The 18,304-nt window shown below is 34.5% G+C and overlaps 3 protein-coding genes across 3 annotated transcripts; 1 reads left to right on the top strand and 2 right to left on the bottom strand.

Moving 5' to 3' along the window:
* Positions 1-775: 775 nt before the first annotated feature.
* Positions 776-2,050, bottom strand: LOC125200179. The gene is made up of 2 exons (XM_048097910.1): positions 1,441-2,050; positions 776-1,281 (listed from the first exon to the last, which is right to left on the bottom strand). Exons 1-2 carry the CDS (start codon positions 2,048-2,050, stop codon positions 776-778), a joined length of 1,116 nt encoding a protein of 371 aa, XP_047953867.1.
* Positions 2,051-2,861: 811 nt separating this feature from the next.
* On the bottom strand, positions 2,862-3,650 carry LOC125200178. Its single transcript, XM_048097909.1, has one exon. The coding sequence runs from the start codon at positions 3,648-3,650 to the stop codon at positions 2,862-2,864; it is 789 nt and encodes a 262-aa protein (XP_047953866.1).
* Positions 3,651-12,578: 8,928 nt separating this feature from the next.
* On the top strand, positions 12,579-16,533 carry LOC125200180 (telomere repeat-binding protein 4-like). The gene is made up of 10 exons (XM_048097911.1): positions 12,579-12,961; positions 13,163-13,311; positions 13,386-14,166; positions 14,302-14,508; positions 14,588-14,641; positions 14,750-14,829; positions 14,934-15,175; positions 15,391-15,714; positions 15,797-15,860; positions 16,154-16,533. The coding sequence occupies exons 2-10, from the start codon at positions 13,231-13,233 to the stop codon at positions 16,343-16,345; spliced, it is 2,025 nt and encodes a 674-aa protein (XP_047953868.1). The 5' UTR covers positions 12,579-12,961; positions 13,163-13,230; the 3' UTR covers positions 16,346-16,533.
* The last annotated feature ends 1,771 nt before the right edge of the window (positions 16,534-18,304 follow it).

The following is an 18,304-nucleotide window of genomic DNA, read 5'->3' as shown; positions in this document are numbered from 1 at the left end:
GTTAACATTGTAATCCCTCCGTCCCATAGTAGATGTCACACTTTCCTTTTTAGTTTGTCCCGCAAAAGATGTCACATTTCCTCTTTCTGAAAAAGTTCCCTCGTACATCAATTATAAAATATATTTTTTCTCACCACTTAACACACAAAATAACATCTCCTAAAATCCCGTGTCATCTCTATAACGGGACGGAGGGAGTACTTATTATTCCCTCTGTCCCAAGATATTAGACCCTTATTCCTTTTTGGGGTGTCCCAACATATTTGAGTCATCTCTATTTATGGTAAAAATCTACTTTACTACCAACTCCACTTACACCACTAAATAACATCTCCTAAATTCTTCTGCCCAAAAAAAAAGGCTCTAAGACTATCCCCATTGGTGACACCCACCCAACCCAACCCCAATCAACTTTTGAATAAAATACTCATTTCTCTTTCATCCACATATACAACCCCCAACTTATTAAAACTTTTACCTCCATCAATGACTCCAACTCAACCCCAATACATATTTTCTTTTTCATATACTTTCAATCAATATAAATTTTATATTTATTCAAATATATTAAAAAACTCATATAAAAATTATATAAATTATTTTATAATTCAAATTTATAATAAAAATTATTACACATCCATATATAAGTGAAGTACAACATAAAAAAAATACACAAATAAAAGAAATACGGTACAATAATAGAAAATAAACAAACCAAATTACAAACTAAAGTGAAAAATAAGAAAGATTACTAAAAAAGATAAACATTACACATTCAACTATTTGTGCCAAATTTATCCCAAATGTGCTCAATCAAATCATCTCGAAGGGCAATATGAGCTTCTCTATTGCGGAGTTGATCTCGATTTGTTATATAAGAAAACAAACTCCCGATCCGTTGAGTAGAGTAGCAAAAAGCTTCAGCATTTCCTTCTTGTGCTCTTGTAGGTGTATCTTCAAAAAACTCAGTAGGATTATAATAATTTTGATATGTATCACGTTCATCTTCTACTATCATATTATGCATGATTATACAAGCAATCATATTTTTTCCCATCAACATCTTGTCCCAGACAAGGCATGGCCTTCGCAAAAATGCGAAACGCGCTTGTAGGACTCCAAATGCTCGCTCAACATCTTTTCTGATAGACTCTTGGAATTGAGCAAACAACTTATGCTTTTGAATTTGTGGAGAAGCAATTGACTTCACAAATGCAGCCCATGCAGGGTATATGTCAAAAACAGGAGACCTATGGAGTACATTAATATCATTGCACGAACCTGGAGTTCCAAAGAATGCATGTCATATCCATAAGTCGTATGATGCAACAACTTCCAAAATGATCGTTGGTTTGCCACTTCTCCCTGTATATTGTCCAGCCCATGCGTTAGGACAATTCTTCCATTCCCAATGCATGCAGTCTATACTCCCAATCATGCCTGGAAAACCACGTTGATCTGCTACATATAGAAGTCTAGCGAGATCTTGTTCAGTAGGTCTTCTAAGATATGTGGCACCAAAACATGAGATAACACCTTCAACGAAATGTATTAGAGAATCTCTCGTCACCGTTGAACTCATCCGCAAATATTCATCAACGACATCGGATGATGTCCCATACGCCAGCACCCGCATAGCTCCGGTACATTTCTGTAACGATGACAAACTTTGTCTCCCTGTAGCATCGCGTCTCTCTTGAAAATACTCATCATTAGCAGTAACAGCTTCTACAATCCGAAGGAATACAGATTTGTGCATGCGAAATCGGTGTCGGAAGACCTCTGGCCCATATGTCGGGTTGGGACTAAAGTAGTCATTGATCAAACGCTCAGCACCAATCTCGCGTTGCCTTTCACAATACCTTTTTCTAACTGTAGAAGCTTGAGCCCCTACAATTAGATTGTGATTGGCGGATAACATGTTCTCAACAATTGTATAGATTTGATGATTTTGTTGAGAAACTCGTTCCTCCCATTCATTGAGTGCTATGATATTTGAATCATCAGAACTTGAATCCGATGAAAGTGATGAGTTTTCACTAGAAGACATTTTTTGGAGGTGGAATGAGTACTTGGTGTTATCTTCAAAAAATTTCCACGAGCTATGTATAGACTAAATAAATTTGCATGTGACACTAAACCCCAAGACATGTGAGACACAATTGCAGTAAAGCATGTGACATATCTAATTTTTGCATGATAATGCATGCGATGACAAAACGTTTGAGTGGCACTGTGATACATGTGACATTTCAAAACTTTTGTAAGATAAAGAAGTGATGTTTGTAAAGCATGTGACACACAATTGCAGTAAAGCATGTGACATATCTAATTTTTGCAGGATAATGCATGCGATGACAAAACATTTGATTGACACTGTGATGCATGTGACAAAACTTTTGTAATGCAAGTAGCACCAAATTCATATCTGCAAATGCATGTGATCAAAGAACTGATGTTTGTGACATCTCAATTACTTTTGCAGGAATATGCACATGACACCAAAACTCATATCTGCAAATGCATGTGATAAAGTAATGATGTTTGTGACATCTCAAATACTTTTGCAGGAAAATGCATGTGTCACGAAAATCATATCTAAAAAAATGCATGTGATAAAGAAATAATAATTGTGACATCTCAATTGCTTTTCCAGAAGATGCATGTGACCATATCACATAAACTTAATATTACACAAATTTATATTACATAAAGTACAAACAAAGATCACACCAACATACACCAAACTAACATTACATATTAAAAGCACACCAAACTAATATTACTTAAACTAATGTCACACCAAACGATGGTATTACATAACTTATTGTCACACCAAACTCATATCAAACTAAAATCATTCATTTTTTAAACACAATCTCCATTAGTTGATGTTTCATCTCTTGATCTTCTGGGGACAAGTGCTCTTTGTCCAACAACTTAATCAACATTTTTTGGTACATCTTCATAGAGGGCTTTTCCAGCTTTTCACGCTCTATCTGCAGTCGAGCCTTCACTAGTTCGTTCTCATTATCTTTAGCTAGCCTTAGTGCATGAAGTTCTGCAGCAACTTGAGCATTAGTAGAATCAGATTGTGTTACCTTACTTTTTCCTTTTCTTTTTGCCTTGTCTCTGCCCATAGGCCGAGAACTAGTTGAATGGCCAGATGTAGGAGTTTCCGGATTTGAAGGGATAGTATACTCGCCAGATTCAGAAGTCTTTGTCCTCTTTGAATTGCTACCATCCTGTTCATAACCAACATTTTCATTGTCAGGAGGAAATACCTGTGTTGTATCATGAATACTCCACTTTTGATGTTTGCTCATAACTTCATTAAACACTATCAAATCTTGAAATTTGTTGCCGCCTCCTGCTTGGTAGATGCTATGAGCTTCATTCTCAACATCTTGGTCGCTCATTCCACTCCTCCTTCGCGCGTTTGCTTCTCTGCAAGCAGCCACCCATTTGTTTGCATTTTCGTTAAGTCGTTTCCATCGACTCTTCATAGAATCCACATTTCTTTTGTTAATTTCAGCTGGATTTTCTGCTTGAGCTACGTGATACAAGTTTTTCACACGTACCCATAGTGCATCTCCCTTCTGATGTTTACCACGCACACTATCTACGCTTGCATGGACCCAAGAAGACATAAGTGCTAAATCTTCTTTCACAACCCAACTTACATTGTTTGAGCTCCTCTTCTTTTTGTTCTCTTGTTGGGCATCTCCGAACAAGTTTTGGGTGACATTGTTTGATGTGGGAATTTCAGTAGATGTAGGAATTTGGCTTAGATTTGGAGATAATTCAAAGTTTTGTGAATACTCTGGATTTGAAAATGATTGGGGATTCTGATAAGGTGGTGCAAAATTTGGAAAATTTTGCGAACTTGGATATTCTGATGATTGTTGATAATTTTGGGAATTAAAATAGTTTGGGAAACAAGAGCGATAATTTGGATGATTTGGATCCATAAAACCAAATTTATCAAAACAAGAATGAAAGGGCGATAATTTGGAGGATTTGGTTGCTTTTGTGAGGAGTTGTACATGTTAAGTGGGATATATATAGAAAAGTGAAGCACAATGTAGTAGCAAATAATAAAAAATAATAAATTAAAATAAAATAATAAAAAATGAAGTAGTCAGATGTCATTTTATGGAAGAGTGGTTCACATGATTTTTTTGGAAGAATAATTCACATGATATTTGAAAAGATATATAGAGATAAATGTAATAATCATTGAATAAAAAAATAATAATTAATAAAACAATCAAAATTTAATGTAGTGCAAAATTTTCAAGATTGAAAATGTGATGTAGAATTATATTGTTATTGTGCAAATTTATTACAACATACATGTAGTCCAATAATAAGTAATAAAATAAATCAATAATAAAAAGTGAAAAAACAAAAAGAAAAAAGAAATCAATATTCAGCCATTAATATTATGACATGTGGCATGTGCCCCTCACTTTGTTTGGTGGCGGCAGGGTGCTCCTCATTCATGAGGGGCGGTTGGTTTTTTTTGTTTTAGAATTTTTTTTAATTGTACTTATTTTGTTTTTTTTGAGTGACATTGTGTGTAAATTCAGTATTGCATTATTTGTACTTTGGTTTCTGCAAATTTTTTGTGGATTAGGGATTAGGAAAATTCAGTTTTGTAATATATTAGGATTTAGAAAATGAAGAATTACATTTTGATGTTGTAATTTACTCTTGCAAGTGTGCCACTTTGATCATAATAATATTTTGATGCTGCTCTATTTTCCTTTTTCGTAATGATCAAGGAGTGTTATCGCGTCGAGAGAGGCAAAATGGGCGAAAATTTCTTCGAATATCTACCGTCAGATATCATAGTAAATATCCTCTCGAGACGCCCCACTCAACACGCTATGGCCTGCAAGTGTGTTTGTAAGCCGTGGCTTATTCTTCTCGCCACCCCTGAGTTTGTAAATTCACATATTTCTAGATCAGTCTTGGGCCTTGCTTTTCAAACATACAAAAATTCATACGACGTCATGGAAATTGCTGATGAGCTCGACTTTGATGAGGAGCATCGTTTGAATGTATTCTTCAACTTCGAACTCCCCTTTGATGAGCCAATTATTAGTTCAGCTAATGGTTTGATCTTTCTAAGTGACATTGATCATGATGATCTTATCCTGTGCAATCCAATCACATGTGACTATATTAAGCTACCTTATCCTCGACAAAACTCCTCAAATGATCGGATTGACAGGGAGACTTTTGGATTTGAAGTGAGCAGAATGACCAGGCAATAAAGGTGGTTAGGATTTTCGTTGAAACACCCCTAGAAGAGGAGTGCACAAATGAGTGCCAAGTATACACTGTTGGAACCAGGTCGTGGAGAAAAGTTCCATTTGGTAGCCTGCTCAGGTTATGTGAAGACCTTGAAGGGGTACCTCTGTACGGATATCTTCATTGGATGGTCGATAAATCAACAGAAGGCTTAGGTGCATGGATTTCTTGCTTTGATCTTGAAACGGAACTTTCTAGCACCTTCTCTGCACCACCTCCTCTCTATACATGATTTCTCTTTGGTAGGAGACTTACTGTGTTGAGGATTCATGAGAGAATGCTGCTTGAGAAAATAATATTTGGGCGTGAGGCAAAGAATGTAATTGCATGTGAAGGTGCTGAGCGGATTGAGAGACCAGAGACATACAAGCAATGGCAGGTCAGACTTATAAGGGCTGGCTTTGAGCAGCTTCCTCTGGATGTGGAGATAACGACAATGGCAAGAAATAGAGTTGAATCATTATACCACAAGGACTTTGTGGTAAAGGGGTCCAAGTCGGTAGGAGATGGTTCGGACGATGCAGGTGAAAAGAACGCTAGAATGATGCAATACTGACCAGTAGGCCTGTCAAATTGGGTACCCACGGATACCCGATCCGAAATTTTCGGGTACCCGATCCCGAAATTCCCAAAATTCAATACCCGATACCCGACCCGAATTTGATTTCGGGTACCCAAATACCCGACTCGGGTATCCAGTCCCGAAAAATCGGGTATCCAATCCCAATTGTGATTTTGATTTTTTTTTTTTTGAAAATTAACTACAAACTTTTAGAATTTATTTAATATTATTTAATCAAATTTAATACAAAGTTGAAGTACTAATATCCAAGTAAAAATAACTACAAACTTTTAGAAATACAAAATTCTTATAGTAGCTCGAATTAAAGAGAAAATAACTACAAACTTTTAGGAATACAAAATTCTTGTAGTAGTTCGAATTTAAAAGAAAATAACTACAAACTTTGAAAAATACAAAATTCATAAGTTATAGTACATATTAAATTTTTTTATCCATCCATAATAAGTCAATAACCATCAAAATTCATACGTTCAAACATTCATCCTTTATAAATATCACAATTCAATAATTCATAAGAATCAAGATCTAACAATAATATCATCAAAAAATTCAAAATTATAAATATCACAAGTCAATGAAATTAAAAATTTAATTAAAAAATTAAATTACATATCTTATATGCTAAATTAAATTATAGTTAAGAAGTTAAATTACATTTAGTTATAATAAAAATATAATTTATTAATTTTAGAAAATAAATCGGATAAATCGGATAATTCGGGTATACCCGATCGGATATCGGATAACCCGATATCCGATAATCCAAAATTCTCACTACCCGATCCCGATCCGATACCCGAAAAATCGGGTTTCGGGTATCCAATTATCCGACTTTTTCGGGTTTGGATATCGGGTATCCAATACCCGATATCCATTTTGACGGGCCTACTGACCAGGATGCATGCCGAGAGAAAAGGCTCGAGATGGAGAAGAATGATAGCTTTGAGATGATCATAAACAAGGGCAGAAAAGTCAATTCACGAAGGAAGTCTACCCTAAAAGCAAGGGTAAGCCTCCCTATAAAAGAAGCCACTTGGAGAGAGAGAAAGAGTTCGGAGTTCGAAAGTCCAACCACCACACTTAGTTAGAGTTCTCTCGAAGATCAGTTCCTTCAGCATTGTCCACAATCTTCTCGTTCCTCGCCACAGCTATGGTCACCTGAAGTCCAGTCGTCCACCGGAGAGTCATCATCCTATCGTTCCAACCCGTTTGTCGTCGTAGTATAGCAGTTTCATCGCTCGGACTGGCATAAACAATCTTTAATTGCTTTCCTAGTTTAAAGTTTACTTGCTTTCTTCGTTGGATCTGCTGCAAACATTAAATCTTGTTTCCTTTTGAAGTATTTCGTTAAGATTCGAACGTTCTAAACTGGACCGGACCGGCCGGTTCGACCGGACCGCGAACCGGCAACTGGTCCGGTCCGTTTCGGCCCCTAAAACCGTTAGTAAGTTAGGCCGCCTTGAACCGTCAGATCCGGCCGGTCAGACCGGTTGAATTGGAAACCGGTTTTTATGTTTAAAATGCTTGTTTAAAATATGAGACTAAGGGGGATTGCACCCTAGACCTCTAGGTAAGATACCAACATCTCTCCCACTCCACCACATGGTCTTGAATGAAATATTCTGAACATTAATTATTGTTATACATTAAATCCATAATTTTTTGTCCACACAAATTAATAATTTGTGTTTAGTTTTATACTTTTAATTAATTGTTAGTTGTGATATGTTTAATTTTAATTATCAGCCACTAAATTTTATTTTTATTGATATAATATATATATATATTATAAGATATGTATATATATATATATATATAGAGTCCTATTAACCACAAATCCACTCTTAAAGACCGAAATAGAGACCAAATTAGGGCCACTAATTTTTCTTAATCTTATGGTTATGATTAATTTACAATTAATTTAATATTTTATTAAATAAAAATGTTTTTTATTTTAGATTTTTAAATTTTTTTTAAAATTTGTAAATTTTTTTTTAATTTTTTTAATGTTTTTTATTCGATAAAAACTTGCTGGATTAAATAATGAACTATATTCACTACATAATGAACTAAATGAATGTATGTTATGAACTTATTACTTCATTCAGTCGTGCTATTACTTCATTCCGTTAGTTTATTACTTCATTTATTAATGCTATTACTTCATTCTATTAGTTTATTACTTCATTCCGTTAGTTTATTACTTCATTCAGTCATGCTATTACTTCATTCCATTAGTTTATTACTCCCTCCGTCCCGGCTAAGATGACACATTGCTTAGCCGGCACGGGATTTTAGGAGTTATTGGTTAAAGTGTTTAATTGGAGAGAGAGAAGGTGGGTGTAAGTATTAAAGTAGAGAGATAAAGAAAGATGTATATTTTAATAGGAGTGAGAAAAAGTGGTTGAGTGTATTAATTGGAGAGAGAAAGTTACCAAAAAAGGAAATGTGTCATCTTAGTTGGGACAAACTAAAAAGGAAAACGTGTCATCTTAAGCGGGACGGAGGGAGTACTTCATAATGTGTTATGACATAATTATCTTTCAATTGGGTTTAGGGTTATTACTTCATTCCGTTAGTTTATTACTTCATTCAGTCATGTTATTGTTATGAGCTTATTACTTCATTCAGTCGTGCTATTACTTCATTCCGTTAGTTTATTACTTCATTTATTTATGCTATTACTTCATTTTGTTAGTTTATTACTTCATTCCGTTAGTTTATTACTTCATTCAGTCATGTTATTACTTCATTCCATTAGTTTATTACTTCATAATGTGTTATGACATAATTATCTTTCAGTTGGGTTTAGGGTTATTACTTCATTCCGTTAGTTTATCATTTCATTCAATCATGTTAGTTTATCATTTCATTCAATCATGTTATTACTTCATTCTATTAGTTTAGTACTTCATTCCGTTAGTTTATTACTTCATTCAGTCATGCTATTACTTCATTCCGTTAGTTTATTATTTCATTCAGTTATGTTATTACTTCATTTCATTAGTTTACTACTTCATTTCATTAGTTTATTACTTCATTTTATTATTTTATTACTTCATAATGTGTTATGACATAATTATCTTTCAGTTGAAGTAAATTAAGTACTCCCTCCGTCCCAAGGTATTAGACCAACTTTCCTTTTTGGGATGTCCCAACATATTAGACTCATTTCCCTTTTTAGCAAAAAGCATCTATCTTATTTTATTCTCCACCTACTTTTTTCTCTCTTCTCTCTCATACTTTCCCTCTCTCATACTTTACTCTCTCCACTTTAACTATTTAAATATCAATTCCTTAAATCATGTGCCCAAAAGAAGTGAGTCTAATACTCCGGGACGGATGGAGTATATAATGAATGCGAAAAATTACTTCATAACATACATTCATTTAGTTCATTATGTAGTGAATATAGTTCATTATTTACTCCAGCAAGTTTTTATCGAATAAAAAAAAATAAAATTTCTAAAATTTTTTTTTAAAATAAAAAATTAAAAAAATATATTAAATTACATTTTTTATTAAAAAAAATTAAATTTTTTTATTAAAAAAATTAATTTTTTTTTAAAAAATAAATAAATTTAAAACGTTTTTATTTAATAAAATATTAAATTAATTCTAAATTAATCATAATCATAAGATAAAGAAAAATGAGTGGCCCAAATTTGGTCTCTAGTTCGGTCTTTAAGAAGGGTTCGACATTGATCACAACTCTATATATATATATATACATGAAAAAATAATTTTACCTAAGGTTTAATATTATATAATACTATTAATACAGTTTGTTACTCCATATTTACTAAATATTACTCCAAACTTACTAATAATTCAAGTTTAATTTTATGCATTAACTAATAATACTATTATATATATTTATCCAAATTAACTAAAAATTCATGTTTAGTTTTATATATTGTCTATAATATTATTTCACCACATAAATATTTTTGAGATAATATGAATTTTATCTATTTTTATTTGTAAATTATGTAATTTTTTTGGCTACACTGATTAAAAATTTATATATTTAATAATTATTTAAATTTTACCATCACTTATTTTAAATGCTCATAATATTTAATTTACTTAAAATGTGTAATATATGTTTTTGTTATATATTACTATTGATTACTATAATTTATTACTCACTAAATTTAATATATTTTGTAAGAGTATATTTAATTTTATATTTATAAGGTAAAACGGTTCGACCAGTGATTGAACCGGTTAGACTGTTTAAACCGTAAACCAATAACCTCGCCGGTTCACTGACTTGTCCGGTTTTTAAAACATTGGTATAAACATTTTGAGGAGCAATATGCGCCATAGATTATGACATTTATTTTATATATTTGGTTAATACTAATAATTATTCTTAGACCAATATGCGCTCTAAGAATATTAAATAATTAAATAGAAGTTTCCCCATTAATTTAGACCACTTTTGACTAACGAAACTAAAAAAGTTGTCTACATTAATTCATGAAGACTATCAGTTATAACACACCTAATTTAGAACAACCTAGCTAAGTGCAATACCTAATCAAGTCTAATAACCTCTTCACATTGTTCGGTAAGTTTAGGCATTTAAGTGACTGTTCATTACTCTACAATTAAAAAGTAAACAAATGTATTACAACCAGCTTTTATATTACGCAATAAACTCTTCATTACTCTCCAATTAAAAAGTAAACAAATGTATTACAACCAGCTTTTATAACAAACTCTATTATCTTTCTAAAAATAAAATCCGATTGTGAATTTTACGTTTACAAATAGAGTGACCAATGCCAGGTGGCACATTCTATCTTAGTGATAGATAGGGTTTGGTCTGGGAGAATGGTTAGGAAGTGGTCCAAGCATCCAATTCTTGGTTACAACTTACAACCACCCATCCCCCACCACTACCGATCAGTTGCAATTAATAAACGTCATGGTATACATGTTTGTACAGTTGTAAATTATTAACTAACTCCAATACTTAACTAGGAGCATAATTTACTAAATTTAGCAAATTATAAAACCATCAAACTCACACTCCATTCCTCACACAGACACTCCTCCCTTTGATTGAGCATTTTTTCATTATTATCTCTGAAATAATTCGTCCCATAGAAATATATCATATTTTCTTTTTTGTCCATATCATACAAATAGTCATATCAATTTATGGCAAACTTGTTCTCTCCCTTTTACTATTAATTATAGACCCTACCATCCACTACACGATTCCAACTATTTTTTCGCCTTCTCTCTTACTTTACCAATTACACAGTAAAATGCGTATCAATCCTAAATGACCTATTTCTATTGGACAGATGACCTATATACTCCCTGCGTCCCATAAGAGCATGTGCTTTTGATTGAGCACGAGTTTTAATACACAATTAATAAAATAAGAGAGATGTAGAAGGAAAAAGTAATTATATAGTATTATTAGTGAAGAATAAGTCCTACCTTATTAGAGATATTAGTTTTCAAAATTAGAAAATTTATATTCATATGGGATGAACTTAAAAAAGAAATACTCCCTCCGTCCCAGATTAAGAGTCACTTTTTGCCATAAAAGTCCGTCCCAGTTTAAGAGTCACTTTTAGAATTTTCCATATTTGGTCATACAACTTTACTCCATTCTTCACCAAAATTACATAAAAATGTCATTATCTACATTAAAATAAATCAAAACAAAAATCAAAAGTCAAAAGGGACCCACCTTCAACCAACTCCACCATCTCACTTCATTTATTACACACTCTACCATCTAACTTCATTTATTACACACTCCACCATCTCATTTCATTTATTACACAATTCAACTTTTTCTTAAAACGCGAGTCATAACTCGTGAATACTGTTATGGAAGGGAAGGGAAAATACATACGGTTTCGCGTACAGTGTATTTTGGCTCAAACAATTTAATATGCCATTCTACGACATGGTGTATATTAACAATTAATCCAATTTTCTTTATATAGTACTCCAAAAATAACCAATCAAATTCATCAATCGAAACCATTAGATTCGGCACATTCCGATTTTGCCCCTGGCCTTGGATTCAAGGTATATAAAAACGAATCCTCGCTGGGGTTTAAGCACTATTTCATGCTGATTTACCCAAACCCAATTCTCTCTCACTTTTCATTTTCCCCGTTTTCTACTTTTCTATTACCAAATTCGAATACTGTATATAAACAAACGTCCAGTACTTATCTCCTTAGTCAAATTATTCGTCAGGTAATTTTTTGGTTTGTACTTTGTATTTTATTTTCCATTATTCTCTTGCGTGTGTTGTTGGTGCGCCATTTGTGCATTTTTTTTTATTTATATCCTCTTCGCTTCTGGATTTGTAATTCTATTGCGGAATCTGGTAAGCTTCTGGGTTTTGTTTGCTTATTTTGCACTTTTGATCGTCTGGTTTCATGGAAATTCAACTTGATCCCACTGAGATCTGTTCAAATTTGTCGAATAGTGTGATTTTTTGGGTGATTGAAGCGAAAAATGGATTTTCGTTAGAACCGAGAGTTGATTCTGGATAACAATTCTATTGCGTTGATTTCTTCATTTCTACTTTATTTCGTGATGGTTATATATGTTGTGTGTATATTATATCTGTAATGTCAAATTTGGTCTGGTCTGAGAGCTGATCGGGCTCCGGCAACATATAATTGGATCTGATGAGTGCCGAATTTAACATTGTTGGTTGCCTAAAAGATGCGGATGGAGAGAATTGTCTTTTTTCGTTCGAATTGTTTCGTATCGTTTTGAGTGAATTGTACGAGACGTCATTTAATTGCGATGAACTGTTTAGAAACAGAAGATTTTAGCTGTATCGATCAGGATAACTTTCTTTATTTTCTAGTTGAACGATCTCGTTATGTATTTTTGTTAGTAATAGAAACGCAAGTCTCCTCTTTTTCATTTCATCGCACCACTATGTTTTCATTTTAGATCTGACTTCTGGATGATCTTTTTTATTTTAGATCTGCTACGCGTATGTTTGATATGTAAAGGATTGTTGATGCTCTGTTTGTCCTGCGTTATGGATTTTTTCATAAGGTTTTCTCAGCTGGGGCAGTAATTACCCTCGCTCTCTATTCCCGTTGATTTTAATTCCACATTGATCACCTATGTTGTAGACGGTTATGATTTTTGGTTTACTTTGGGTGTCTTTACTTACGGATGTCTAGCTTCCTAGCTGCTCTTTGACATGCTCTTGTTTCTTTATATTCATAAAAATTCGTTTTGAATGTCCTGTAGGTTAAAGGTGATTTGGCAACATTATATTTCTTAAGCTGGAGATCTTGTAGTGGCATGCTTCCTAGAATATGGTACCGAAAAAGAGGCTGGATTATCGGTTCAATGGTCGTCGATACCCTGTTATTCCCAAAGCTCCCAGATCAATCAGGGTAACCATGTTTCCCATTGCTTTCCATAGTATTCAGTATGTGGCCGGGAATCTGATGTTTGTTTGCCATCCCAGAGGAGATGCTCACACAAGAATTCAGTCGAGGACAACAAACTTTGTGCCTTTGAATTACTTGCAGCTGTAGCTGGTAAGTTGTTGCAGGAGAGTGAAAGTTCTGTGTCAAGTAATGTAGAAACTCATGCCAGTACTTTAAAAAACGAGAATGTGAAGGGGCAGCCTAAAGATGAGAAAACTCCAAAATCAGAGAGCATTGACCACGGAAGTTGTGCTGAGAGTTCTTTTATGCCTGAAACATCTGTTCAGGAGCCCGACCTCTCATCCAAATTTAAGGGACTACCACAAATAGATAATGATTCTGTCTTGGAAAATATTTCTGTGTTTGCAAGTCCTGATGTCCTGAAAAAACTAGACTGTGATGCAGATGGAAATACCAACTATGAAGTTGGCGGCTCTGTCTTTGTTGGTAATAATATCAATCTTAAAGCAGAGGGTCAGCAAGGCATGCATTCGGAGGATAACATTAACACTTTGAATGGAAAGGATCATGTCGGAGAATGTGTGAATAGTAATATGCTAATTAAGTCAGATAATAGTGTACAGTTGTCCTTGTACAGGGACCCCATTTCTCATACTCCACTGCAAAAGCTTTGGAATACTGTAAAATTAGGAATTAGAGATGATGACGATAATTATTTCGGGTGCAATAAACTTAGCACCAAGTTTAGGCCCTTAAGGCCACAGCCGCGCACTAGTCACCGAAGAATAAGGAAGATGCTGACATCCAAGTATAGGAAGATGGCTCCAAAGCTAAGGAGTTGTGAACTCTATAACTCTAGTGAGTGGTGGTTTCTTGCTTATCTGATTTTGATTTGCTCAACTTTTCTGCATTCAGTAATCTAGTTTGCACAAGCATATAATTCTCCTTATCCATCTAACTGTATCCCTTTCTGTATGCTCTTCGGTTTTTCAGGGGATGGAGTGAAGTCATTTTACCAACATAGGAAGAGAATTTACACCCATGAGAGATGTCTACAAGCATCCATTAAGAAAAGGAAACTGTTTGATCACAGGGGCACAGTTGCACATGATCAGGAGGCCAGTAGTAATAGCATCTCTAACTCATCTGAGAAGGGGGTGTGCAAGGATAAATGTAACTCGGGCATCATGTTGGAAAGAGGTCCTCTATCATACTTATTATTTGAAAATATTTCTGTCGGTGTTATATATATCTAAATAACTATTGCTGTATCTTGCAGTGAGTGGTGCATCTCCTACAGTGAAAGGCCACAAAAAAGGCAAGGAACCTCATGGTATTAGAATTATCCTAATTCCTCTCCTTCTGTAACACAAAATTTCAGTCTTTTATCTCTCTTTGCTGACATAAGAAGTTCTTAAACTTTTGGCATCTCTTCTTTCAGTGAAGTTCAGCATTAAATCCTTTAAGGTTCCAGAACTTTACATTGAGCTCCCTGAAACTGCAAGTGTTGGTTCTCTGAAGGTTTGTGTCTGTTCACTTTCCTGATATGTTACTCCTGTAACTCCCTATCTGGCTACATTTATTCAAAGAAATATTAAGTTATCTGCTATCCTACATTTTTTTAGAGAACTGTGATGGAGGCAGTTACTGCTATTCTTGGAGGTGGAGTACGAGTTGGGGTAGTTCTTAAAGGGAAGAAAGTTCGAGATGACAGCAGAACTTTGCAGCAGGCTGGTATTTCTCAGAGTGGTGATCTTGACACACTGGGTTTTACATTGGAGCCGAGTTTTACAAATATTTGCTCTACCAAGACTACGAAAAAACACACTACAATATTGCAATGTGATGCAGATCAGGAATTACTGAAGTATGATAATTTCTTTAGCTTTTCTCCTTTTTATCTTTGTTTTCTCTCTAGTTTTGGTGGTGATGGTATTCCTTCCCTAAACTTGTTTTCTTCATTATTTCTTAGTTGACACGTCATTGAAATCACTGAACTCCTTATATTGAGAGCTTAAGTTATTGTTTTATCTCTTAATTCCATAACAACTTCACCTGCTTCTTGTTTATCCTCTTCTCCAGATCTCCTGCCACTCCGATTGTTGATTCAGGGATTTCAAATGCCTCAGTGGATCCCCATTTCGTAAGTAAAGTTGATGATGATGTGGTTACCAGTGTCTTTATGTCTGGCCCACAGACTCCTACGAATGAGACGGTGAATGGAACAGTTCGTGATTCCAAGGCATTAGTTCCAGTTTCTCCAACAAACTCGGAGTCACTTGCAGTAATTCCAGCAAACCCCAAACCCAAAAAGAATGAACTGTCGCAGCGCAGAACTAGGAGACCATTTTCTGTAGATGAAGTTGAGGCGCTTGTTGAAGCTGTTGAAAGACTTGGGACTGGAAAGTAAGAGTGCATTAAACAAACTTGGCACAATACAAATGTAGTTCCCATGAATTTGTTACTAATAAACCTTTTGCTTATGCAGGTGGCGTGATGTAAAAATGGGTGCTTTCGAGCATGCAGATCACCGAACGTATGTCGACTTAAAGGTATATTGCTTATATTGTTTTATTATTGGTCTTAGCATGCTGTTTGGGTTTGAGTCTTTCTCTCTCTTCCTGTTTTCTGCTCCTGTCTGTTAAAGATGTCCTAATTTGTATGTGTTCTGCATAAGACAGACTTGTAGGCTTATAATATTACCAACCGAATCTCATGATTTAATATCAACATTAAAGGCCAAGGAATCTTTCACATGGGATGTGTGGATAGGACTAAGATTTGTTAATTAAATAAAAAAAAAATAGCTTTACACTCATGTGATTGGATTATGTTGTTTATACAGGATAAATGGAAGACTTTAGTTCACACAGCTGGTATATCTCCTCATCAAAGAAGAGGAGAGCCGGTGCCACAGGATCTGTTAGATCGCGTCCTAGCTGCGCACTCGTATTGGTCCCTGCATCAGTCGAAACAACAAGGGAAACAGCCTGGGGCTGAACCCCTTAGATCTCTGGATCCCATCATAACTCCCTAGTTATTCGAGGTGTAAAGAGTAGAAAATTATAACATTGGAGGTGTAAAAAAGGTGTTGTGTTTTAATTGTTCTTGGTTTTCTAGTAATCTCTCACTCACTGATTTGTTGTTGTTAAGTTTACCTTGGATAGACTGATGTTTATCTTTTGTACATGATTTGTGGAATAAACTTGTTTCTCTTTAGCGTTATTAACAAATATTTTAAATGCATCAAACATGAGTATTAGAGCTTTGACTATTTCTATTACTTACTCCGTCAGTCCCACAAGAACGCATGTTCTTTCCTTTTTAGTCTGACACACAAGAATACTTTAATTACTTTTTTTCTCTCTAATGAGACGTGACTCATTCTCTAATAACAATACTTTAATTACTTTTTTCTCTTTTACTTAATCAATTTTACATTAAAATTCATGATGAATCCAAAATGCATATTCTTTGGGGACGGAAGGAGTAGTTCTATCAAGAGTATAATCCTCTTTTGGTCCTTTATATATGACCGATTTATGATTTTGGTCCAGAACATTCACTTTTCAAAAAGTAAGTCCGAAATAAATGAAAAATGATATCGTTTGCATCCTTTTTTTACGGCACCATCAATTCTCGACGGTCAATCATCAATTAGCGAAAATTTGACCCGATTAGCAGAATTTAATTACTGTAGCTAATTCAATATTTTTTTTGGCCTTTTACATTTTTAAATAGTCTAATATTAAACACAAAATCCTAACTCTCATTTCATTCAAAATTTCCCCCCCCCCCCTTTCTCCCGCTCATTCTTTTCTTCTTCTTCTTCTTCTTCCTTCCCAAGAACCCTAATTCCTTTTCTCCATCTCTGCAACAACCAAACACCTTCAATCATGGCTCGTTCGACGTGTAGCCGGAACTCCGTCTCCGTTGACCGCGACTTCGGAGACTTCCGATTTAGCTACGTTTTCTGCTATTGTAAGAAGATGGCGGCGCTCCGTATTGTCATCGGACAAGGCAAACCGTCGAGGGGGAAACTTTACTTCACATGTGAGACGAAGGAATGCGGTTTCTTCAAGTGGTGCGAGCCAAATCGTAGTGTCGAAATTACGAGCCAAATCGGGCCAAATCGGGTTTTTTCTTCGTCATCCTCGGTCGGTGGTGCCGATTTTGAGGAGCTGGCTTCGAATTTGACAGAAATTACGAAAAAAATCCAGAAATTAATGAATGTTTTGAGCTTTGTTGTTCTTTGTTTTGTTGTTGTTGCAACACTTATGTGTATATTCAAGTAATTTGATTTAGTATTTGTGAATCCTATTTGAATTTTGAAGTAGATAAGTAATTTGAACTTGTTGTTGTGTTGTTCGTATTTGAATTTTGCAGTGAATCGTTCATAATGTTCTTAGAAAAATCACCAGAAAGCCCTAATTGAACAATCCTAAAGTATAAGTCAAAGTAGTCCTTCCTATAAATTTTTTAGTTCCATTTGGTCCTGAACATTTACGCACACCAATTGCAGAGTTACACGTACAAAATTTTGTGAGTGAAGTTGGTTTCATACGTTATGGGATTGCTTCCTCTATGTAATTGTTTCTTCATCGACTATGTCAATAAATTGACATCAAATTGAACCAATAAATGGACAACAAAATACAATACAAAGAGGTCCTTCATATTAATTTTTTACTTCGTATTGGTCCTAAACATTTAACCGATCAAAAAGACATAGGCATAAGGCACTGCATCAAACAACAGATCACAAAATAAGCCATTTACACCTGTTAATGTCATAAGGTAATGTCATAAGTCATTTACGCCTAATACATGCTCAAAAACAACCATAGTTACATGTTACTGCAGGTGCTGGCAGCGGAAGCGTGCGAGAATAAATCAATCACATAATAATCAGATCTATTTAGCAGATTATTTAGACAAAAGCTATTCGCGTAATTATCACATGTATCATGCTCATAACTTGAATCAATCATGCTTT

Source organism: Salvia hispanica, unplaced genomic scaffold, assembly GCF_023119035.1.
Source record: "Salvia hispanica cultivar TCC Black 2014 unplaced genomic scaffold, UniMelb_Shisp_WGS_1.0 HiC_scaffold_837, whole genome shotgun sequence".
In the NCBI taxonomy this organism is placed as follows: domain Eukaryota; kingdom Viridiplantae; phylum Streptophyta; class Magnoliopsida; order Lamiales; family Lamiaceae; genus Salvia; species Salvia hispanica.
The sequence above is the reverse complement of the archived record's forward strand: the minus strand, read 5'-3'. Positions and strand labels throughout refer to the sequence as shown.

Bases quoted from the DNA above. Each gene is read 5' to 3' on its own strand.
- LOC125200179 (XM_048097910.1), bottom strand. From the start codon at position 2,050: ATGTCTTCTAGTGAAAACTCATCACTTTCATCGGATTCAAGTTCTGAT. The intron at 1,282-1,440 runs GCATGATTGGGA...TTGGAACTCCAG, and splicing joins AGATCAACGTGGTTTTCCAG to GTTCGTGCAATGATATTAAT.
- LOC125200178 (XM_048097909.1), bottom strand. From the start codon at position 3,650: ATGTCTTCTTGGGTCCATGCAAGCGTAGATAGTGTGCGTGGTAAACAT.
- LOC125200180 (XM_048097911.1), top strand. From the start codon at position 13,231: ATGGTACCGAAAAAGAGGCTGGATTATCGGTTCAATGGTCGTCGATAC. The intron at 14,509-14,587 runs GTCCTCTATCAT...TGTATCTTGCAG, and splicing joins GGGCATCATGTTGGAAAGAG to TGAGTGGTGCATCTCCTACA. The intron at 14,642-14,749 runs GTATTAGAATTA...CTCTTCTTTCAG, and splicing joins AAAAGGCAAGGAACCTCATG to TGAAGTTCAGCATTAAATCC.